Source organism: Hibiscus syriacus, unplaced genomic scaffold (genome assembly GCF_006381635.1).
Source record: "Hibiscus syriacus cultivar Baekdansim isolate YM2019G1 unplaced genomic scaffold, ASM638163v2 tig00111671_pilon, whole genome shotgun sequence".
NCBI classification, from domain to species: Eukaryota; Viridiplantae; Streptophyta; class Magnoliopsida; order Malvales; family Malvaceae; genus Hibiscus; species Hibiscus syriacus.
Window position 1 is genome coordinate 1622919 of NW_024063152.1, and position 24994 is coordinate 1647912.

The 24994-nt window shown below is 36.2% G+C and overlaps 3 protein-coding genes and 2 pseudogenes across 4 annotated transcripts; 2 read left to right on the forward strand and 3 right to left on the reverse strand.

The window, feature by feature from the left end:
* The first annotated feature begins 26 nt into the window (after nucleotides 1–26).
* Nucleotides 27–2412, forward strand: LOC120167341 (annotated as a pseudogene).
* A 752-nt stretch (nucleotides 2413–3164) lies between these two features.
* Nucleotides 3165–6306, reverse strand: LOC120167223 (probable receptor-like protein kinase At5g18500). Its single transcript, XM_039176300.1, has 8 exons — nucleotides 5812–6306; nucleotides 4853–5562; nucleotides 4646–4750; nucleotides 4423–4545; nucleotides 4184–4354; nucleotides 3965–4094; nucleotides 3626–3838; nucleotides 3165–3488 (listed from the first exon to the last, which is right to left on the reverse strand). Exons 2-8 carry the CDS (start codon nucleotides 5521–5523, stop codon nucleotides 3366–3368), a joined length of 1536 nt encoding a protein of 511 aa, XP_039032231.1. The 5' UTR covers nucleotides 5524–5562; nucleotides 5812–6306; the 3' UTR covers nucleotides 3165–3365.
* A 5341-nt stretch (nucleotides 6307–11647) lies between these two features.
* Nucleotides 11648–13639, forward strand: LOC120167225 (glucan endo-1,3-beta-glucosidase 3-like). The gene is made up of 4 exons (XM_039176302.1): nucleotides 11648–11886; nucleotides 12080–12871; nucleotides 12946–13036; nucleotides 13127–13639. Exons 1-4 carry the CDS (start codon nucleotides 11817–11819, stop codon nucleotides 13311–13313), a joined length of 1140 nt encoding a protein of 379 aa, XP_039032233.1. The 5' UTR covers nucleotides 11648–11816; the 3' UTR covers nucleotides 13314–13639.
* Nucleotides 13640–16070: 2431 nt separating this feature from the next.
* On the reverse strand, nucleotides 16071–18814 carry LOC120167222 (annotated as a pseudogene).
* Nucleotides 18815–20162: 1348 nt separating this feature from the next.
* LOC120167386 (probable L-cysteine desulfhydrase, chloroplastic) lies at nucleotides 20163–22556 on the reverse strand. Of its 2 annotated transcripts, none has more exons than XM_039176417.1 (2): nucleotides 21100–22556; nucleotides 20163–20402 (listed from the first exon to the last, which is right to left on the reverse strand). In XM_039176417.1, the coding sequence occupies exon 1, from the start codon at nucleotides 22478–22480 to the stop codon at nucleotides 21104–21106; it is 1377 nt and encodes a 458-aa protein (XP_039032348.1). In that variant the 5' UTR covers nucleotides 22481–22556; the 3' UTR covers nucleotides 20163–20402; nucleotides 21100–21103. The 2 variants fall into 2 exon arrangements, with proteins under 2 accessions (XP_039032348.1, XP_039032351.1); XM_039176420.1 differs by having other exon boundaries at nucleotides 20164–20347.
* Between the last annotated feature and the right edge of the window lie 2438 nt (nucleotides 22557–24994).

A 24994-nucleotide genomic window follows, 5' to 3' on the forward strand; every position in this document is an offset into this window, starting at 1 on the left:
TGGGTCAGATTTAGAAAGAAGAGAAAATGGATGATAGTTGTGCTGTTTGTGCTGACACACTTGAATGGGTTGCATACGGGCATGTGGCCATCGAGAAGTTTGCTCGATTTGTGTCGTCCGTCTCCGTTTCGTTTGCGGCGACCACCGTTGCTGCCTCTGCAAGTCCGATCTGAAAACTATCTTTATTACCAAGGTTTGTCTTTATTTTTCTGATTTTGACATTCACATCTGATTATATCGAATAATCAATGTATGGTTAAGTTTATGTTTAATGATTTTTACAGGCTTTGAGAGATTATACAGAGGTGATAAATTATTTCGAGGCTTTTCCAGCTGATCCGGTCGAGGGCCGAGTTGGGTCTTACTGGTACCATGAAGGGACACAAGCATATTTTGATGATCTGGATCACTACAAGATGATAAAAGCGATGTGCAGGCTATCTTGTACTGTTTGCCATAATAAGGATGAGCAGCGAAATGCTAGATCGGAGAAGAGAGAAGAGTTTAAGAACATCGAGCAGGTTAAGTGTCACTTGTTTAAACGGCATAGCCTGCTTATCTGCAGACTGTGTCTCGAAGGTAGGAAGGTGAGATACAGTTGGTTATATTATATGATGAAATAAGATGGTTGTGTTTCTTCCCACGGATTAGAAACTATGCTAGATACATTATTTGTTTGGAACTAGAAAACCTATGTGATTCGGACTCTGGTATGATAATTTTTGTTCTGTGTACCTCTTTGCTACACGATGACGTATTTGAGATTTTCTTGGATTTTTGAGTCAGGTCTTCATGTGTGAGCAAAAGTTATATACTAGAGCACAACTGGATAAGCATATAAAGACAGGTGATTCCGAAGTTGATGGCACTGAAAGTGAAAGGGGAGGATTTATGGGGCATCCTATGTGTGAATTCTGTCAAAATCCGTTCTACGGGGAGCACGAACACTACCTGCATATGTCTACCGAACACTTCACTTGCCACATATGCCAAAGGTAAGCCACATTATTGTGATATAATAGTAGTTCAGAGATTGCAAATGTTAGGTATTGCCAGTTCTTCCATGCATCCAACTTCTCTGGCTCATTGCAGGCGGCATCCAGGACAATATGAATACTTTAGAAATTATGACGACATGGAGGTCGGTGTTCATTTCCTTTATTCCCCTTTCTTGTTGCAGCTGTTCTATTTTGATTTTCCATAGCATCATAAATTTTGCTGCAGATCCATTTTAGTCAAGAGCATCATTTATGTGAGGATGAGGCCTGCCGTGCCAAAAAATTTGTTGTTGTTGCGACTCGATCTGAATTAAAGGTCTGTTGCACAATCGTTATATATGTGTCATTTTCCTCTTGGTTTAAATACAATGCTTTTTTGTATTAAAGAGAGAAAATTCTGTAGAGGCACAATACTGTCGAACATGGTGGGTGCATGTCTCGTTCCAAGCGTAATGCTGCACTGCAGGTGCATTTGGATTCTTTCGAATTTTTCATAGATAAAAATCATGTTTCTTCAATATCCCTTATCTTGTTATTTTGTTATGCTGCATTTTAGACAATTATTCACTTTGTTCTGTTTCTTTCCATTATATCTAGATACCCATAAGTTTCCAGTACCGGCGCAGTCATGAGCGAGATCATCCGGTAAGAGGACGTGTTACCTATCCTAATTCATTTCATAGTCAACTTTCGTCGGCCATGCAGGCTAGTCTTGTGACTGCGAGTGCTGAAAGTTCCCATTATAGTTCTACAAGCAACCGAGTGGTTGTAAATAGCGAAGTAGCCTCTGTAGTTGGTCGTTTCGAGGTATTAGCTACAATAGCTTCTGGGCCATCTTCAAGATACCAAGCACTAGAAAACTCTAGGGCTGAACTTCTTGAAGACTCATCATTTCCTCCCCTTCCTGCAGCATCAAATAGCAGTCGACAGAGTCAGAAACGGTTCACAAGGATCATCCGGAAGGAGCATTCCTGCTCCGTTATGGCACCGAAACAATGGAACTTCAAATGTTGTTTCTAATACTGCTCAGGTTTGGCCTGCAGCGAGTCTTCAACCTAAAATGTCAACTACTAATAACTCATCTGGCTCTTCCAAAAGTAACCCGCCAGGATTAAGGAATCTGTACCAAAAGTGGAAGATTTTCAATCTGCTAACAAGGCTCTAGTGAAAAAGATCCGTGTTTCTTTGGAATTTGATCAGAACAAATTCTCTGCTTTCAAAGGAATAACTGGTAAATATCGGCAGGGTTTTATCAGCCCCGAGGAGTATCTTGCCAATGTGCATCAGCTCGGTTTGTCGCATCTTGTTCTAGAGATAGCTAGACTATGCCCCGATGTCGAGAAACAAAGAGAACTTTTGGAGGTATACAATTTTAACATAAACAAAAGTTATTCTCACAATGATGTTGGTCAATGGAAAACAGAATAGGGTCCAAAAAAGGGGAGTAGTGTGAAGACCATGGCATTACTGGTTTAGAACATGCTTTGGCTCACATGTCTTCACTCAGTCAAACTAACTAAGGCAAATCCAAGGTTTTGGGTGATGAAGTGGCCAACTCACATGTCCCCGCACAGTCTCAGACGAAGCTAGTGGGCGGCGGCTCAAACGGAGGGGGAAATAAACAACAGAAAAAACTCCCCAAGTTCCTTAGAAATCTCCGGGTGATGCTTCGGCCGCACAACTTGAAGAAGATACAAAGTGTGAGATTAAAGAAAAAGCAGGTGAAATAAGGAACCACCAGAAAGATTGCCAGTTCGCGGTGTATGGCGAGACGGTGGACGGCAGAGACTTATGGCAAAGACCTAAAGAATAGCTAGCAAATAATATTATACATATGTATGATATATATAGATAGATAGATTTCAGGGCTGATAGATCTGACTCGTGATTGCTTCCCTGGAGTTATTGTTGAACATGGATGTTGGTTATGGTAGGTATGTGTGCATGTAAGTGCTACTTTCGACCACAAAATGAATGAAAACACTTGTTTGGAGATATTGCAAAAACATGTGTCTGAGTGTGTATATGTTTATGTATATGGATATGGATATGGTGCTTCAGGATAAGCAAATTAATATACAAGAAACTTCAACCAATGAAAATGGAACAGTTTTAGTTGAGGTTAAGCAAAGAATATCAAGAAGAGCTAGCCCTATTCCGTACAGCAATCTTACACCAATTTCATACACAACAAACTTATCTCTTCCATCTACAAACTGTACTATTGAAATTACAAAACAAACGATGACAACATTCCCTACTTATCAACAACAGCTATCATGGAGACGAACCCGACATCGGCTTTTTAACACTAAACAAACTTTTAAGAATCCCGCCCTTCATTTCAGCCCTTATATGCATTCGAGTTCAAGGTTGCGTCCGCTTACTCTCTGGCCTTGAAGCTGCACAATCGCTCTTATCGGTATCGGAGTTCTCCCTTTGTGGAACAATTTCCATGCTGTTTCCGTGAGTCCTATGGTGCCTTCGGTCCTGAGTTCAGAAACTTACCGAGGTCATCAAGATGGAAATGCAGGTAAAACCACATTGCACTTCATGCATGTCAGACCATCTATTGTAAGTATGACTAAGTGAATCTGAGTGTTATATGCAATGCCACAAACACTAACCTCTCTTGGTATAGGATACTCCTCGGACTCGAGCATTCGTGCAACTTGACTCATCTTTGGTCTTTTTTCAGAATCCGGATCGACACATCTCAAAGCAGTTAGAAGGGCACGCTTTAGAGCTCTTGTCGATGGTCTAACCTCGATATTTGGGTCTACCACTTCCTCTGACCTCCTGTTTCCAACCATCGTTTTCAGCCAATCTACCAGATTAACCTGTAAACATTAAGATTCCATGTTTAATTAACCTTAAAAATCTCTTAAAAAGACTGCAAAATATATAAACATTAAGATTCCATGTTCGGTAAAAGATCGTTCATCGTATCCGTGATAACAATGTACCTCATGGGTAGGACGGCCATAATCCACGGGATCTCTACCGGTGATTGCTTCCAACAATACAACCCCAAAGCTGTAGACATCACTCTTTTCATTCAAAAGACCTGTATTTGCATATTCAGGAGCCACATATCTGTGTAGTTCCATGAGAGAAAAGTTGTTAACAGATGACTAAAGATCTGAAATATATAAACATCATGGTACACTAGAGAAAATAGATACCCAAATGTTCCCATAACTCGGGTTGTAACATGACTTTTCCCGGCACCTAACAACTTCGCCAGACCGAAATCGGAAACCTTGGAATTGAAGTCATCATCGACCAGAATATTGCTGGACTTTATGTCTCGGTGCACCACCTTTGGTTCAATGGCCTCATGCAAGTAGGCAAGACTGGAGGAAAAACCGTATGTCAAATGAGAACTGGACCGATGACAATGTGTGTAGATATAGTGACTTACGCCTTAGCTGTGCCGAGGAGAATCTTTATGCGAGCCTCCCAAGTAAGATATCCGTGCTGACGCATAGCTCCATGAAGCCATTGTTCCAAGTTTCCATTGTTGACATACTCGTAAACCAACATCCTGCATTTTTAAACAATGTCCCTTTGTTAACAGCAATATGCCAGAAGCTAACGGTGATCCAAATTTAACCAGACAAGAACATAGTAAAAGATGACTATACCTGTGTGTTCCTTCGATACAGTAACCTAAAAGGCGAACCAAATTCTTGTGGCGCACATGCCCGATGGCTTCGACTTCCACTCTAAATTCTTTCTCTGCTTGCCCCCTACAAAGAAGATGACAAGTAGTTTTTTAGCTAAACAAGACTCCGGGTCAGGAAAATAACACCATGTTTAAAGTCTACACACACATATATATATATACTCACAAGTTGTTGAGAATCTTCTTAACAGCCACAGGCGTCCCGTTGATCAAATTGCCCCGATAAACAACACCATATCCACCCTCTCCAATAACATTTTCCTTCGAAAACCGGTTAGTAGCAAGCTCGAGATCCCTCAATGTGAACCAGTGACCCCATCCCAAGTGAGAGAACTCAGGCAGGCCGACTAGAGGAGAAGGAGAAGTGATGTGATAAGAAGAAGACGGTCTATAAACAGACACGGTGCCGGAACTCCCTTCTTCTCCTGATTGAGACCCCACACCATCTTTATCGAAAAGGTGAAATGAACCTGACTGACTACTATTGTCACCACCATTCCTTGATTTTCCCATCCCAAGATGAACCATAACCTTATCTGAGTCTTTGTTACTAGATTTGTCATGAATGGTGAGGAGTATACCGTCACGAGGCACGAAATCGTTCCTCGATACTTGTTCGACCCTCACTTCCTTAATTTCCTTGGATATGGATGGGATTTGGGAAAGGGGAAGCTTATTTCTAGCTCTTGATTTCTTCTTCCGGGAAGTTAAACAAAATGAGAGCAGAGAAAGGATGATTATGATAAACAAAGCAACAACACCACCAACAACCTCCCAGACCTTAAAACCAAAAATGGCAGTCTTCTTGGACAATTCAGCATTTAGATCAGTTGCCATGTCTGGTTTTCCTTATTGTTCTTTCAAATAATCACAAACCTACATACATGATTGAAACAAATTCATCAAAATCTCCATTCTAAATCTTATATTTTACTAAGCATATACCATTTGCAAACAAGCAACCATGGGGCAGAAGCATCAAGCTATGCAAAAAGAAAAAAAGAAAAAAAGGACCTTTTTTAGCGAATAAACAGATCGGACAATTAAAACACAGAACAAAAAAAGCAAGAAAACTATACATAAAACAGAAGATTTTTTTTTTAAAAAAAAAGTAGCAAGTTTCACCTTCCAGCTGTAAAGCTCAGAACTTTGAACAGATAATCTCAGATCTCAGACTAAAAAGCCAAATAATGAAGCTCCAATGTAGCCATTTCCCAGAAATTATATAATTGAAGAAACCCAAATGCACTCCAGAAAATAAAAAAAGTTAAATAGGTAAAAGAGGAGGATTGTTGTTCTGGGTAAATGTGGAAAGATGAATCTAAGCTACAATGGAGCTATCTGGTACCAGAAATGATGATCCTTGTAAATGGCAAAGGCAGAATTGAAAATGAAAGGCTTGAGAATGGATGAAGTAGATGGACATGGAAGTAGGGGTTTTTTGAGAAGGGATGGAATTATCAACGGTAGGTGATGAGTTTACATGCCTTACACCAAAATTAACACGTTTACTAATACCTACTGTAAAACACAAGCAATGAATTTGAGGCAAACATCTTAAAAACAGAGAATTCATGGAGGTTTAAGTTTGTAATTAAATTTAAAATCTAGAATATTTAAGTGCAAGTGTACTTGGTGTTTCTTCTTCTTTTACCTGCATTCATGTTAAGCAGCACATGAAACAGGTTCAGGCAGCCATGTACAGTAGAAAACCATAAATGATGACATTACGGATAGATGAAGGTACTACATCTATATCCACATATGATGCTTAACAAAATATATATATATATATATATGATTATTTTAATGGGAAAATGACGGTGGAAGACGATTAATTTTACATGTAAAAGTAATACAACTAATAGTAGGTTGATGATCACATAGAATCGAATTCATATAATTAAGGTGCCGGCAGCAGGTTCCCTCTCGTGACAACAGATTTCAACTTTACATGTAAAAGTAATACAACTAATAACTACAAAAATCCATTGGAGGAGGGGGAACCATTGGCCAGCTTTCGGGTTTATTGTCTTCATGGATTCACGGTCCACAGGCCTTGAAGCAACACACGATATATTAATGTGACTAGGGATGGACCGAAGATGGGTGAGTGAATGTAGTCATCCTCATCTGAAAATTTTAAATCAATATATATTATATATATATATTTTGTATTTGTAATTGATAATTTATTTTAGTCTAACTATCTTAAATTTGTATAAAACTAAAAGAATTTTACACTCTGTAAGTGGATCATTATCCTATATATATATAATGAGTTTTACACATGTTTAAGACAATTAGATGAGGAATATATATATATATATATATATGTATATTTATATTTATGTAATTCATTTTATTAGGTAAAATAATGATCTAATTGAAAAATAAAATAAAAAATGGTATTATTGCAATAGTTGTCCCTTATTCCCATATGTAATGGGATAATGGAGAGGTAAGATAGTAGGTTGCCCCAACACTAGGTTGAGAACAGCTTCCGTAAGAGACCTCCAAATTATAAAATGTCCTCCATGGGACTCGATCCCACAATCTCAAGGTTAAGAACATTGTGCTCTACCAACTGAGTTGGATGGTAGTATTGCAATAACCCTAAATACATAAAGGAAAATTATAATATTATATCAAGTCGAGTCATATTTTTTTCATCTTAAAATCGAACACAACTCAAACCTAGATTTTTACAATAAAAAGCTAATCTTACTGAGTCAAATAAAATCAAAATTTATCGAATTCGAATAAAATTACCATCCCTAATTATATATGTATATATATGCATGCATGCATATAGTAATGAAATCTAATAATATATATATATATTACAAGCTTTTAAAAGATGTTCCACTATATTTTTATAATATAAAATATCATATATTATAAATCTTCCAAGCTTTTTTTATTTTTCCTAGTCAGATAAAGTGCAGAGAAGGAAAGAGGATAGATTATTCCACATGGGTTGTCTGCTATCCCCACTCACATTACAAGGTCAAATTTCATTATTGGTCCCTGTATTATATATAACTCAGGTATTTAGTTATACTTTATTTTCTTTACCAAATTAAGCTTTAGATTTTACCAAATCAATATTTAGATATAAATCTGAATTAGTTTACCGAATTAAACTAAAAATGTTAACAAATCTATCATAAAACTACAAAATCATATAAAATGAATTCAAATAAAAAAAACTTAAAAATTTGGGTGCAAACACAAATTAATACATTTTTATATATTAACTACAAGGATTAAATTATAATTTAAATAAATTGAAAGGAGTAAAATAAAATTTAACATTTTTAGGGTTACTTATGGCCCATGGCAACACCCTTTAGATTTATTCATGACTAAAATAGATCAAATTAGAGAGTGTGAATAGAATTTCTTGTAATATACTGACAAATAACAAAATTAACGTTGATGTTGACGTGTCATTATTGAAAAATACAAAATATCATGTCATTATTTCTGTTTTTTCTTAATAATGGATAACCAGGATGAAACTAAAATGTAATGTTAGATATGATTTTGAAGAAAAAAATAAGTGACTAAAATGGAACAAAAATGATAGTTGAGATACTAAATGTGTAGTTTACCCTTATATCACTTAATAACTAATCCATTAATTACCAGCCTTTTCTTTTTGTGTTGTCTGCTTTGCATGCTAAGCAAAAACTCTAGTTGGCACTCATTCCATTAATTGCCATGAACGAAATAACTTCTCTCGTTGTCATATATATATATATATATATATATATATATATATATATATATATATATATATATATATATATATATATATATATAATACAATGTAAAATTATTTTAGTTTTACACAGATTTAGGACTGTTGGATGAGTGAAAATAGATGATTGAGATTGACAGTAGAAAATGAGAAGGGATTCACTGGAAAAAAACAAAGAGTCAATCTCAGTCATTTATTTTCACTTATCCAACGGACCTAAATCAGTGTAAAACTAAAGAGTTTTACATTGTGTAAGTGGATTCTAACTATATATATATACTGAGTTTTATACAGGTTTAAAACAGTTTGGATGAGTAAAAAATGGTTGTGATTAACAGTAGAAAATGATAAGATATTCACTAGAAAAAATAACGAGTCAATCTTAACAATCTATTTTCACTTATCCAATAGTCTTAAACCTGTATAAAACTAAAGAGTTTTAGATTGTGTAAGTGAATTCTAACCCATATATATGAGTTAATTGCATCACATATCCTCTAAGTATGATCCTTATTTTAAATTAGTCTCTAAACTTTTAAATGTTTTAATGTAATCTCTAAAGTATGATTATCATTCTAAATTAGTCCATATTTTTTTGAATATTTCAATTTCACCCCCAAACTATAATCTTCATTCTAAATTAGTCCACAAACTTTTATAACATTTTAATTTTATCCCAAACTATACACATATATACTAATCACATCTCTTGTTAGTAAAATCATCAGGCCAAGTTATATGATTATATGTTCGGGAAGAAACAAAATATAGGTTAAAACATGGTTGAAACTAATTACATATTTGGATGAATATGGGGATGAAATTGGAAGATCCAAAAGTTTGAGACCAATTTAGAAAGAAGGTCGTAGTTTAGGGATGAAATTAGAATGTTCAAAAGTTTAAGGACTAATTCAGAATGAGAGTAATAGTTTGAGGATGAAATTGAAATATTTAAAAGTTTAAGGACTAATTTAAAATAAAAGTTATAATTTGGGGACATGTGATACAATTAACTCTCTCTCTCTCTATATATATATATATATGTATTGGATCATATCAAGTGGAAACTTTTAACTCAAAAAATGATTTGAATTTCAAGTCGAGTGACTGATAGAATGGTGTAATACTCGAGTTGAGATTGGGTGGGTCAAAATTCGACCCAACCCTACATATATCTATACAAATATATATGTATATTGTATTGTACTCAAAGACGAACATGAAATTTTATGTCAATGGGACAAAACTTCAGTAAGTTATATTAAAAATTTAGAGGTGTGAAATAATAAGATTCTAGGAGATGTAAAAGTAGACATATTTTAATAAACAAATTTAACCTCAACTCAACTCCAATATAAACACACGAAGTCTTAATGAAAATAACAAAAACGAAAACACCTTATTCCTCTTTAAATTTGATTTTTTTAAAATAATATATCTTATAAAATTAAGACAAATCAAAATTCAAATTCAAAATTTTTCTAAACATATCTTATAAAATATAGAGCCGCCTCAACATATAACATTAGGTAATGGTACATTATTAATAGATGCATATTTGGCCACCCACCACCTTTTTCTCAACTTTAAAACAGAGAGATATATATACGGGATAGATCGAGAGATGTCGGTAATTATCGTATTTTTTAAAAATTTTAAATTTTTATATAATATAAATATATTTTATCAGTAATTTTATATCACACCTCTTAAATCTTAATAATTTTATATTTTCAAAATTTATATTATAATTTTATAAATTTTATCTCCTAAACATAAAATATTGCATCCGTATCGTGGTATACTAAAGAGAATGTGTATACATAGACATGCCATGCTTTAATTTTCACTTTTATTTCGTCAAAGGATAATATGGGCTTTATAGAGATGATATTATCCGAGCCACGTTCGTGGTTCCCAAAAGCATGTGTATATGTCATGACCCAATCCCCAAATCAGACTGCTTTTGTTTTCGGATAAACTACCAGTTTAATATTTCAACTATCAATTTTATGTTATCGTGGACCCTTAATTAATTTTTTTTCAAAATCATACTGAACTTTACGTTTTGGTTTCATTTTGATCACTCATTGTTAAAAAAACAATAGAATTACTGACGTAGCATCTTTCATATTTTCTCATTGGTAACAAGATATTATCTTATGGTAACACATTAGCATCCCCGTTAACTTTTTAACAACAGGTGACCAAAATGAATTCAAAACTAAATGTTATGTATGATTTTGAAAAATATAGTTGAATCACCAAAATAGAACAAAGTAAGGTACTAAATGTGTAATTTACCCTTTATAGTACGATCAACGGCATTCGACAAAGAAGTACAAATTGTGGTTTTGGTTTATTTATTATAATTAAATTTAAAATTTTGTTCTTATAATTTAATTTGGTATCATTTAGTCCTTTTGTTTTATATTCCTATTTAATCCTAATAGTTAATATTATTAATTATTTTGATTAAAATAATTAATAATATTTTGAAGTTTTTTATTATTTTTATTCAACTAAAAATATATTTCATTTATTTATAGTCGGGTTGATCGATATCCACAACCTCTTTATTAGAATATGATCGATTCATTTGCATGCAAATAGTAGGGTGTGTAAATCCGGGTACCCGGTAATCAGGTCAGTGATTTAAATGTTCGAAACTTCGAATTACATACTCCAACATCCGAACATAAAATTTAAAAGTTTGAAATACAAAAATTAATAATCCATAATATAAATAATCCATTATATTATATATATATATATAACTAACCGGGTACTCGGAAAAATTTAATTTTGTGACCTGGGCCTGACCCAAAAAATATCGGGCCGGGTACCCGACCCAATTGGATAATTTTTTTAAAAAAATTACCCGGTACGGGTTGAGTATTTTTACACACCCCTACAAATAAGTATAGAATCATAAATAGACTGATAAAGGACTTGATATCAAATCTTCCATTGATACCAATCCTCAACAAACATTTCCCATGTAAACATATATAAGGACTAAATATTAATTTTAAATACATTAAAAGTACCAAAATATAATTTAACCAAAATAAAAAGGAAGTGGAAAAACCCTACATGTCCAGCCCATTCTTCATGACAAAGTAATATCATTCCTTTTTCCCTTTACATGGAACATGGTCATCATCCCCCTTTAACTTTATATTCCTTTTCTCTCCTCTCCTTTCCTTTATCTCAGCTTTTCTTTATCTCTCCATATATATATAGGATCTTTGTGCCCCTTTGTCTAGTAAAACACCATCACTGTTTAAATCACACTAAACCACACAGTAGGGTCTCTCTCAGAGCCAAAAACCCAGAAATATTAAACCTATCATCGAATTATATGATGGCTAAAGAGGCTTCTACTTGCCTCTTTTCATCCCTTTTGTTTCTTCTTGTTATCTGCTGTTATGGTAATTAAAATGCCCATCTCTTCATTTCATTTCTCTCTTTTACTTTGTTGTAGGTTTTGTTTTGGGGGTTTCGGCTTTCATTCACAAGATTCGAACTCGAGATCTTAGAGATCGAACTCGTAGGAAATTCGTATGTCTATGTTAATATGCATGCATTACTTGATTAATGTCTGCTTTGTTGTTCTTGGTGCAGCTGAAGTAGGGGAAGTTGCTGCTGAGGTTGAAAAATCTTTAGAAAATAGCATTGGGATTGCGAATAAGGTAGCTGAATTATATGTTGAAGCATCAACAATGGTGGATTTTGTTTTTTCTCGTAGAAAACTCCTTATCGTGAAAAGAACATCACAGCATGATGTTATCTTCCCTCCGAATAATCCCACACCGAATATTGTCACTGTGCCCGCCACGAACCCTGCGAACATGTCGGCGCCGATTCCGACTACCACGCCCGTCACGGTACCTTCTATGGATCCGAACAACCCGACTACGGTACCGATAACCAATCCGGTCTCGACACCTGCACCTGCCGCGGTGCCAGGTACCGGTGCTGGGACGCAGCAGCCGGTGACGAATCCGGTAACGACGTATCCCGCACCAACTGGAGGAGTCCCGGTGAGCACACCGGTGACGAATCCTGTCACGACGTATCCCGCCCCGACTGGAGGAGTCCCAGTGAGCACACCAGTGACGAATCCTGTGCCTAATCCTGTGCCCCCTACAACTATTAATGCTCCTGCAGTTCCAGGGCAGAGCTGGTGCATAGCTCGGACCGGAGCTTCCGAGACTATGCTTCAGTCAGCGTTGGATTACGCTTGCGGAACCGGAGGAGCCGATTGCTCGCAGATCCAGCAAGGCGGTAACTGTTATAATCCGAATTCATTGCAAAACCATGCATCTTGTGCTTTCAACAGCTATTACCAGAAAAACCCTGCGCCAACTAGCTGTGATTTTGGTGGGACTGCAACCATAGTGAACACCAATCCAAGTAAGAATGTTTTTTGAGACACTCATCATTTGGAACCTTTGCATATGTAATGATATCTTATATGCTCGTAATAGGCACCGGATCCTGCATTTACCCGTCTTCGGGATCGCAATCGACTCCGACCGCAACACCAGCAACATCAACAACAGGGGCAGGTGTACCAGGGTAAAGAGTTTATTTTGATTACTTTTACGTAGACATTATAAGTACAATATATGCTTAAACTGGTGAAGTGAGCCTGAATGTATATTGCAGCTCGGTCACCCCACCTTCGGTACTAAATTCAAGCACACCTGGCTCAAGCGCTGCTACCACAAGTGTCTTCGGGTCTGATACACCTCCCGGCATCAGCACATCGACATCCATGTCGGTTGGTTTACAACCAACTTTTAGCAGAATCATTCTACTGACAATGACATCTTTTGTTGCTCGATTAATCTAGGAATCAAGCACCTTGCTATAGACCGGTCAGATTATCATGCTTCAATCTGGAGTTCCCAAATGACTACTTCATAGCAGCCTAGTCATGTCGATGACGTTCATCGCCCCGATAAGCCGCTCAAGATGTAGAGATGGTGTATTCATGATGTTCCAAAATGACTGCATAGTAGCCAAGTAGTTTAAAGTTTCTTATACAAGAAATTTAAGTGTGAGATTAGGCATAGGTAATCTTGTATATCTTTTATCAGTTAGTGAAGTTCATAGGTTTGAGAAGGACCCTTTTGTCATTAGTTGTACCTACAAGCATAGCTCCGTAACCATCATGCTGATCGAGTTGGGTGATTTCGAGTTTTAAAATTCTTTTGTCATTTCGAGTTTTAAAATTCTTTTGTCATTTCGAGTTCAGGGTCATTTTCGGTTCGGATTTGTTGAACCAGTTTCGCATGTTTCGAGTAAATATGAGATTCAAGTCTCAGCCAACTGCAACAACAGAACATGCATCCTGAAAAGATATCATAAGGGTCTATATACAAAGTCCCGAAGGGAAATTATAGCACACTCCATTGTTGTTTTGCAATGGAGATTTGGGAAATAGTCCTAAGGAATATATGTGGGAACCACTTAATAGGCATTGGATTCCATTCTCGTCAAATTTCTTGAAAAAAGCAATGCAGCAAACTGTTTCCACAGCAAACCTTTTGACTGAAGGGAATTAAGATCACATTCATAACAATAACAATAATGCACGTTACTGTTATTTTACCGACATGTATACTACATCTTTCATGTCTGTTCTACGATCCATGATCGAATGTAATACCGTAATCTCCGGTTTTAGTTTTATTGCTTTTCAGATCTCTATAACTTAATAATTATATCCTAATTCTTATTATTATTTCTATTTAGATTCTAAAGTTTCATCCCGGTACTGTCCCGGTCAATCACAAAATGGTTCGATATCATTTATCACGACGTTATCATTTTTTCAAAAGGTATGTAAAAGGGAATGCTGTTCTCATTAGAGGGCATGAGTTCGAACAACTACGTCCGTAAGATATGTATGCGTTGTCAATTGATGGTGAAAGAAGGAATTGTACCCACAGTTGCTACTTTGAACTCTTTGTTGGAGGTTTTGTTTGAGACCAATAGGATTGAATCAGTCCAAATATTAAGACCTTTGAGATTATTACAAAAGGTTTTGTTTTGAATGGCAGAGTTGATGATGCAGCGCTCATTTTGCATGAAATGTTCGAGCAGCGGTATCAGCCCTATTTAGGTTTCTATACCTGCATTATCCCTTTGTTTTGCCAAGAGAGCAGACTAGAAGAGGGAATTGAGCTATATAGGCAGATGAGAGCAGCAGATTTGGTGCCAAATTCAGTAATCTGCAGTAAATATGTTCATTGTTTATGTATGAACCTTCATCTAGATGATGCAACTTACATGAAGAGATGATAGAAATAATTGAGATTCCGGTACTTCCTGCTCTACTTTGATTTGCTTTGAAAGTGCTAAAGATCTTTTGCTAATGCTTTACCAAATGGTGATAGGGCATTGCAGAGTTGATGCAGAAGCATACTGTATCCTGATATGAAGTGTGTGCACTGAACAGATTTAATGATTGTGCTTTACTTTGCTAGTTAATGATTACTGAGGGTCTCGTGCCTGATTTATAAACAGTTTGTGACCTTTTCTCTTTAACAAGTCATTGTCAGTTACATATAGTGTCGAATGAATATCGATAAAAATATTTGTAGAATGGAAATTCTGGATTCAACCATGTTTAGTATGCTGATTAGTTGCCTATGGAAAGAAGGTTACAGAATGAGGCTCAAAATTTGTAAGATTTGATGTTGGAAAGGGGTTGGATCCCAGATTCTGCAACTCATACGTTGATCATTGAATCCAATGTCAAAGGGGTAACAAGTAGGGGAATGCCAACATATGGAAATTCAATGGATGAAGACAATGTCAGCACCATTCTTGCCGAGGCATTGGGGAAATGATGAAAAGAGTATCCACCTCAATGGTGGTAGATACTGTACTCCAAACTGTAAAATTGCAGGTCATGCCTTCGTCTCTCGCCTGATGGATTATAAAACTCATGACATAGATCTTTCTTCAATGGCATTTGTCCAATCTCGAAAGCTGAACCGATACCAGCTTCTGGAACCTTGTTTCATCTCCGGTGAATTATAAGCTACTGTGTTTACAGATCGCATTGATTGGCTCTATTCCCACCGGAGCTGGATGGAAGTTCTTTTGAGTTCCTCTTCTCTCTCAAAGTTATGCGGATAAGATTTGCAGTGGTAGAAGACTGCGAACGGAGCTGACTGCAGGGCCGGGACTGCACTAAGTATGTTCACAATAGACCCAGAAAGCACTTGAGCACGACCAACTTTGTAATGTATAGTTGCAACTTCATAAATGGAATGAATCGAGTAACAATCTGCTCTAAAGCATACTCCTTTTATATATGAAACTACCAATACCAAAATCTAAATTGTTCTCTATATATAACAACTATCCAACAATCTTCCAACAAGCTTTGGCCAAATGGAAAAGCAACACATTCACAACTTACCATGTTAAAATGGAGCAGAAAACCTAAACAATCTCCCTATGATTATACAGCAACAGAATTTAATCTCCCTATGATTATACAGAAACAAAATTTAATCTAAGTCGATGGAAATCTATTATTTCCATCAACAAGGATACAAATAGCTAAAGTCTAAATAACCATTGTTTTCCTACTAGTCATTAGCATGTTCATTTAATCATAACCTTTAACAAGAGACCAAGTGGAGCTAGAAACAGAATTGCACCTAATAGAAGTATTTGACATTGAAGAACTTCCATAAGATTCATCAGGCAACTAGTATCATCCTTTTGTGATCCCTATCAAACACAAAAGTTAGAGGACTAGTTAGTCCAAAGGAAACAGCAACAGAACTTGACAAAAGTGATAAAGCTAAAAGCTAAACTTTCAGTAACATATGCTAACAGCATCCGCAGAATTTGGTTATCTCATCAAAGATAACCATATCAGATGACAGACAGCAGTTTGATAAAAGAAATATGCTTTCTGCATGAAACATGCAGTGGAATAATGTCTTGCCACTATATTTTGATGTGTTCAAAGGGATAAGTGGTGCTATATTCAAGTGACAAGAGGCTGATACATACCGTGTTGAACATTCTACAAGAGCTCTTTGCAAGTGGACTTGTTGTGTCCTAGCCCCTTGCATCTACTGCACTGGAGTTGGCGCTTCATTACCTCTTGTGATCTAACTTTCTTTGTGGTAGGTCGACCTGGTGGACGGCCTGTTGGAGGAGGAGTTACAGTCACTAGAGCTAATGAAGAATCCTTCTTCAGAGGCCTCTCGACATCTGGAATAGGTTGTATAGACTCTGCATAGGTTAACCTGTAGCTCTCGGTTGTAAAGTATCTGGAGCATCATATGGGTTTCGTCCAATACAAGTGATAACAGCAACAGCATGACAGCATGGTAAAGCAGAAAGTTGTCAACCTTTACAACTGCAATCCCAATGATCCATGTCAACAATTTCAGTGGACTCGCCACGAACCTCAAATATGCTACCAGTAGTCAGAAGCACTTGAAGCGTACGTACTTTTTCCAATCTGTCCTCCATGCATGGAGTCAGCCTTGTTAACCACTGGTCAGAAGTAGCCCTGCGGGTATAAATTAACTCCATAATCTTTTTCCGTATGACATCAACCATATCTGAGTGATGGGTAATTCGTGTGCATCTGATACCCAACTATAAAAGAGTTCCCCAAAGTTTGATGTCATATGGTTATATCTAGCACCTTGAAAGTATGCATTTGCCCAGTTTTGGGGCTCACTTTGTATTACCCAATTGTAAGCTTCCAGTGAAATTTTTTTAATGCTTTCAAGGTAACTCTGGAAGAGTTCAGGTCTAGGTGCCAAAGCAGCATTATGAAGGTCATCAATCATGTGCCGTTTCATCTCATGGGAAAAATGCCCTTTCAAGTCTCTAATGAGCAGCTGTGTTAAGTAGTGGAGACAATAACCATGATATGAACCCTTGAAAATTTCAGATATCGACTCCCGTAAACCCTTCTGTATATCTGCGAAAAATGATATAGGGCAAGATGTTGACAAGGCAGATTTCAGTTGTAGCAAAAACCAATACCAGTTTTCATCGTTTTCAGCATCTATGACGGAGAAGGCAACAGGAAATACACCATCGTCCCCATCAGCAGCAGTTGCAGCCAACAAGGTATCTTGATACTTGGAATTCAAGGGTATGCTATCAAGAAAAAGGAGAGGTCTGCAACCTTGTAGAAAGCCGCACAAAGAAGCATGGAATGCGATAAAGTGGCGATGAAAACTAGAGTCTTCCTTAGTGGAGTATGTAGCAAGACTGCCTGGATTGGTCTCCATTATCCTGTCGCAGAAAAGTGGTAACAGATTGTATGCATTCTTATATGAACCCTGAAGCTGCTCTCTGGCAATTTCTTTTCCACGCCAAGCCTGATAGTAGTTCAGTTGTATCCCAAATTCCTGTTTTATGTCGGTTACAATATCCTTGGGTTTGTAATGTGGAAAAGCTTTCAACCTCTCCTTGATTATACTAGCTACCCATCTCCTAGTTGCTTGATGCACAGTGGTCAAAGCAGACCCTTCACAAGTATTTGTTGGATTCATCTTCTTGATACATATCAACTAAGTGATTGATAACCTTGATGCATGAATCCTCCAAGGACAGCTCTCTGCTTTGCACTTAACAGTTAGACGATGGCTATCGTTCTTTTTATACCTAATTGCAAATTGATGTGCAATGGCATATTTTCGTAATGTCTCACGAAATTCCTGAACACCAGTGAATCTTTGCCCTACCCCTGTAATTGTATTCTGCCACTGTTGGGCGCTTTTAGAAAGTGGAAGAATAGATGAAATCTCAGTCGACATATCAATGGGTACATCAATATGGTGGTTGTTGGCATCAACAATATCAAAAGAGGATGCAAGAGGTGTATCAAGTGGATCCACTGCTTCAGACAAAGTTGTCCTACTTGACATGTAAAAAAAAATTCTCAGCACTGAGTTAATATATCAAGAAATTGCAACTAAGCCTTTAGCTTACAAGTAAAGAAAACTACCTAGTGGCTTGCATGTTAGAAACATCATGAGCAGCTTTTTCCTCCTCCATTATGATAAACATATCAACAGTAGCATAATTCCCATGAAACTTTATCATCCGCTTTAAATCCTTCTCATTGGAGACAGTGATGAGAGTCTTTTTATTACCTGGAAGGAAGTACTTTATAGACATAGTATTCATGCTAAGATTAAACATTTATGCTATTTCTGTCTAGAAGTCGTCAAACTTCGTTTGATCATCGACATCTATGGCATGAGCATCCACGCCTTTATACAACAATGACCCACTTTCGTCGGTCTCAAATTCACTACCCGATTGACAAACTGCTATGACCCTTTTTGCAGCCATGACCTGCCGATCTACGAGAAAACGAGAAACACTTCAGGAAAATCCATAGAAACAAAGCAAGTAAAGCAGAACAAATGGTTTGAAGGATAAATTCCGAGTTCAGTGATCTTCTGCTGATCGAAGGTCGATTTTGGTCAATGCTGAAACGATAGAAAACAAAAGTCGAATTTTTATTATGATGGAAAAGAAGGAACTTTGAGTGAATTTAACTACCACATACAAATTAGTAATCAGAACAAGAGACCCAATTTTAAAAACGTGAAAAGATAAATAAAAGAGGAAATTCCCACGTACAGGAGACGGAGTTTTCTGAATAAAGATTAACCAAGCAGAGATAATTGAGACCCCAGTATACATGTGTATATGAAAAGCAACGAAAAAACCCTAAGAAATTAAAAAAAATGGAAGAAAGGGAAGAAATATATGCAATCATTGGGCAAATTTGGACAGAAATTGCGCACCTTTGAATCGTGAATTGTGAGTATTAGGGGTCTTTCGGGGGGTAAAACTGGACAGATTTGGGACACTTCTCTTCCGTCTCTCTTTGCCGACGACAAATCTGAATTGGACTGAGAGAGGGAAAGGGAACAAGTATGAAATTGTTTGGTATAATAACAAAGTACCCCTCCCTTTATATGTATTTTATAAATTCGATCTCATTATTTTCATGAATAAAATTTAATCCTTAACTTTTTACAAACACTTTTATTATTTTAATTTTATGAAAAATATTGATTAAAACATTAATTTTGTAATCTATATATATACATATATTTTATGCTGAAATGACATTATTATTTTTATATATTACGTTAGTTTAACACTTGTACAAATATTCAAAATGATAATAATAAATATAAATATACATGAATTGTCATATGTATTATTTTAAAAATAACGTTAAAAAACTTGAAATTTTTAGTTGGTATTTAAATTTCAACTCCTCTTTTTAAAAAGTTGAGTTTTAAATTCGATTTGTTTTAAAAAAATTAAAATCTAAATTCAGAAAAAAATTAAATTGAAATAAATATAAATATTAAGAGTTAGATTTATTATTATACATTTACACATTTTTCATAATATATTAATATAATTAAACAAATAAGAAAAAGTCTAGTTTCACTCTCAGTTCAGTACTCTTTGCTTATTTAAAATTTAGTCTATTTGCTTTTAATATGGAGCTCTATTACCTTCACGACGTAAGACATGGCAGACTCTATAACAGTCCAATCAGGAGCAAGTAGTTCCCGAATAATTGTACAAATCAAACGACCTCGGTAATTAAAGTGATGATTTGAAGAAGAAAAAACAATTTACTAACAAACATTTAACGGAATTACTGGTTCGAAATTAGATAGAAAAAGGAAGGCGAATACTAAAACAAGCGAAGCAAAGTAGAGCATGTTTGTGTTTGTGTTTGGCATTTCATACAAGTAATTAAGATTCTGCATGGTACCGAAACCATGCCGATGATCATCGCAGGCTGGCTGGTCGGCTCTTATTCTGGTAAACGAGGAAAGACCACTACTTCAGCTGCACACAAGTAGAGCAAGAGCAGTAGTCCTTAAACAACTAACCACTACTTCAGCTGCACACAAGTAGAGCAACAGCAGTAGTCCTTAAACAACTAAAATGCAAATTTATCTGTTGATTACAACATTATTACTATTGTTTTATGTCCGATATACTAACAAGGATTTCCATGTGGTTCCATGCATGAAACAATGAACCCGGTAGCTACATAACCGATCTTCATCAGCAACCGGAAATTATTAAGCATACAACCTAAAATCAACTGACAATAGGTGTAGGGTTCGACCTTAAGATAAGACCATAGGAAACCTTATACTTAACCGATGCGGATAACACCACTTAACAGAAATATCTTCTATTTCGAGTTTCTACCAAGGGATCATGACAGGGGTTTCAGTGCTCTGCTCGCGGCTATATTTGTCTATTTAAGAACCATAAGGCTTGTTCTTTTCCTTTTATCTCACAAGTCCCAACACTATGCGATCAAAAGAAGTACTAGAAAAAATAAATGAATTCTTAAGTTGAAATCTCCGGTGTTGCTAATTAGATACATTATAAACATTGCTACAATTCACTTCTATATCTATTAGCAAAAAAATTCAGCAGGGACTAAGTTCGATAAGATCAAAGCAAAGTGTAACACGAGACAAAATGCATGGAGAAGAACAACATATCTTCTAAAATAGCAATCGGAAACTGATATAAAATTCTAACGAGCAAGCGTATTATCGGAAGAGAGAAGCAGCACAAACCTTATTAATTGGGAAGAGAAGCACAAGTGAAAGCATTGTGAACAAGTTGATTGACTGCATCACTAAACTTGTGATAATCCTCAACCTTGTTATAAACTTGACAAGAGATTCTTGCATACCCCGTTACTCCACCATCCTCCCCATCCTTGGGTGATCGATAATATATCGGAACTTCAACACCAAACTTTTCCCTTATGCAAGTCCTCAAGTTCAAAGCATCACGGTCACTCGAAATCCCCAAACAAGCAGGTAAACCGACCATAACCATGCTTGAACACATCTCCGGAGGACAACCGAGATGAGTTCCCCATGCTTCAACCAACATCTTCCCCATCTCAACAACACATTCGTGGTTCCTTTTCTTGATCCCATCGATCCCGCCTTCAAACCTATTGATGAACTCCAAAGCCTTTGGAACTACCAACTGAGCACTATAATCCCTGGTTCCTATCCAACCACTTTCGATAGCTAATCCATTGCCGTACTCGTGCGAAACAACAGGATGGTGCAAGTCAGAGTTGTTTATAGACCTTTTACAGTACAGAAAGGCAACAGATGGTGGGCAAAAGTACCACTTGTGCAAATTACTCGTGTAAAAATCAGCTCCGATTTGTTTCATATCAACGTCGACGCACCCAATTCCATGAGCAGCGTCAACGAACACCTGGTCAACGCCTTCTTCTCTACAAATACTAACCAGTTCTTTAACGGGAATTACTACGGTAGGCATCGAAGTAACATGATCGATAACAGCTAATCTTACCCTTCTCCCATTTTGTTTCCCTCTCTGTAAAGCTTGTCTAAATTCATGTATAATTTCATCTGCAGAGTTAACGGGAAAAGGCAAAGGGACCTCGATAACATACCCGCCGGCGCGTGTGACATAAGCCTCGACGGACTTCTTGACAGAACCGTAAGCATAGTGAAGCATGACGGCGGCATCCCCATGTTTGAATTTCCCCTCGGCGAATCCCCAAGCTATTTGTTGCAGCACGATGGCGGCAGCGGTAGTGGCGTTGTCGACGATGGAGACCTCATCGACGTGGTCGGCGTTGATGAGGTCCTTGATGATGGTTCGCGATTGGAGGATTTTGGGCTGGAGCTGGTTGAAGTAGAAATCGTCGGGCTGTTGGAGCCACTGGAGCTGGAGGTCGTGCTGGGCGGAGATGACAGAGGAAGGGCAGCTGCCGAAACTACCGTTGTTGATGCGAGCGACGGTTGGGTCGTGGTGGGAGAATTCGGAGAGGATATCGGAAGGAGTGAACAACGGTGGGGTTGGGTCGGCGAGCAATCTGGGTCTCTTAGGAAGGCGAGATTTAGCGTCGGCGACGGAAGTGCCGTTAACGGCGGCGCTTGGGGTGTTATGCAGAGAAGAGGCCATGTAGGAGGAGAAACGGTGATAGGATCGAGGGGAGCAGCAGAAGAAGAAAAAAGCTTCAACTTTGAGGGAAAAGTGGGAAAATAAGTGATTAAGTGACATATGTTGCACCGTAAAAAGAATAAAAAAAACCTTATCTACTTTAATTCAGACAGTGTTACGCACTACTTTATAATTACTTGAATCAAATCGAATAGAATAGATGAATAATTTTAATAAATTTAGAATTATAACTTAACGAATATGAGTAAAAAATTACTGTAGATACTCATTTTCGTATATTTTTTATTTTATTTTATTTTACACATATATATCTATATATATTTCTAAAAAAATACTTTTGTTATATTTATTTATTACTATTATTATTACATTTTTTATTAATTATTTTTTTACAGACCCATTCCAACAAAAACTCACTAAACCACTACCCAATTAGTTACCAACCACACCCCCACGTCTAACTAAGATCACACATGGTTCCTTTTTTTTTCTATCAAAAGGGAAAGTGGGAATCTGGGGCATTGCTTATTATTTAAACCAAATATAAGTTGGAGACACGGGGGGAGACCGGGAAAAACGAAAAGAAAACAAGGGGGAGAGAGCGAGGGAGGGATACGAGAGAGAGAGTCCTCTCTAATCAATTTAGCTTGTCGTATATCTCTCTGTCTGTTTCTTCTCTCTTTCGCTTGAGAGTTGAGACCTCTTTCTTTCTCTCTCTCCTTCATCAACCTCCAAGAAGGTTTCTGTGTGGTTGAAGAAATGGGAAGCTCCGTTCTGATAAAGTTCCAAGATATATTGAGACCTGGAAGCTTTGATCCAGCGCGCTCGGGAGTATGGGGATTCATTTGTTTCTGTTGAGCATTTGGTTCTTGGATTTACACAAGATCAACGTTTTAGGAAGCAATTGTTCAGTGATTTTCAAATATCCAACCAATCCTTGAAATCTGCATTAGAATCCATTAGAGGACGTCAATCAGTTAGTGACCAAGATCCCGAAGAACAATATGAAGCGGATCATAGAAGACGGAGATATGGCCATGCATTTAAGATTAACATGTACATTGGACAAACAAAGGGAAATGAATGACTAAAAGTGCCTGATGCAATGCACGTAGCTTAGGCGTAAGTGGGTAATTTTCTAGTGTAAGGACTTATGGCAACATGTCTAAGCCAGGTGAGGCCACGTGACATAGCCAGAGCAAGGATGATTGCAAGGAAGATGACAAGGCAAGAGTGATGGAACCCAAGTGCATGGGGTTGATATTAGTCATGGAGCCTGCCGTTTCAACTTTCAAGTGTTCCATTTTACACATTTTTTAACATTTTTTTCTCTTAATTTTTTCCTTCTTTAATTTATTTAGTATTTTTTTTAATCTAACATTTTATTTTCTTTTTTAGGGATAACTTTAACTAATCAAAGATAAGTAATTCGAACTGAATTTTTAAATTTTAATTTTAATTTCAAATTTTCTCAAATAAAGACAACCGGTAAATTAATTGATACCAAAAGGGCGGTTCAAGGGTGCTAATCCTTCATTGACCATAACCGACTCCCGAACCCGATACATTTCTGGTAAAACGCATATTAGGTAAGATGGTGTCCGATCCACCTAACTGTTCTTAAAATAATCGGTAGCGATTCTAATTCGTTTAATCCAAGTCGAAGCCTAATTGCGGGTCCAATGAAAAACAGTTCCGACACCTACAATTTATTTTTTTCATTATTTCTAAGTACTTAATTTATGTATTTTTTTTTATTTTATGAAATATTTGATTTATGTGATTAAACTATTCTTATTTTTATAGGTTCGGTTATAATTTTAAGATATTTTTATTTAATAAAAATAGGGATTATTATTAATCCAAAAGATTTTAAAATATATATATATATAAACTAAGAAATTATAACTGTTGAAATAATTGAAACCATTGGTTTTCTTTATTTTCGTTCTTTGTTTTTACTAATTCATAACAGTTCATTCTATTTTTATTTATATGTCATTGATTAAATTATCAATTATTGATTTAATTATATTCAATTTTATTCTGAAAACATCGGTTGTATCACACACACACTATATATATATAGGGATAGACATGAAACCCGAATCTGACATATTGTAATTTTTTAGAGATTGTGTTCGGGTCAGACTGGGTTCTGTTTTTAAGTGAAAAATATCCGAACTGAAAAAACATAGAATTTTACGTTTATATTTAGAGATAATTACAATAATGCTTCTATATATATATTATTTTTTCCAATTAAATCTTTAATTTTTTATAAAAATATTTTATAATAATTATATTATTTTAGGTCGGGCTCTAGTGGAGGATGTATTATTTTTTTTATAAAAATACCCGACCCGACATATGTCCATCCCTACATACATTTATATTTTTTAATGTTTAATTATGATTTTTTACCTCTTCGCTTTATAACATATTAAAAAATATTTTAGATTTGTTAAAATTTGATAATAAACACTCTTATATCTATGTATGTATTGTGCTCGA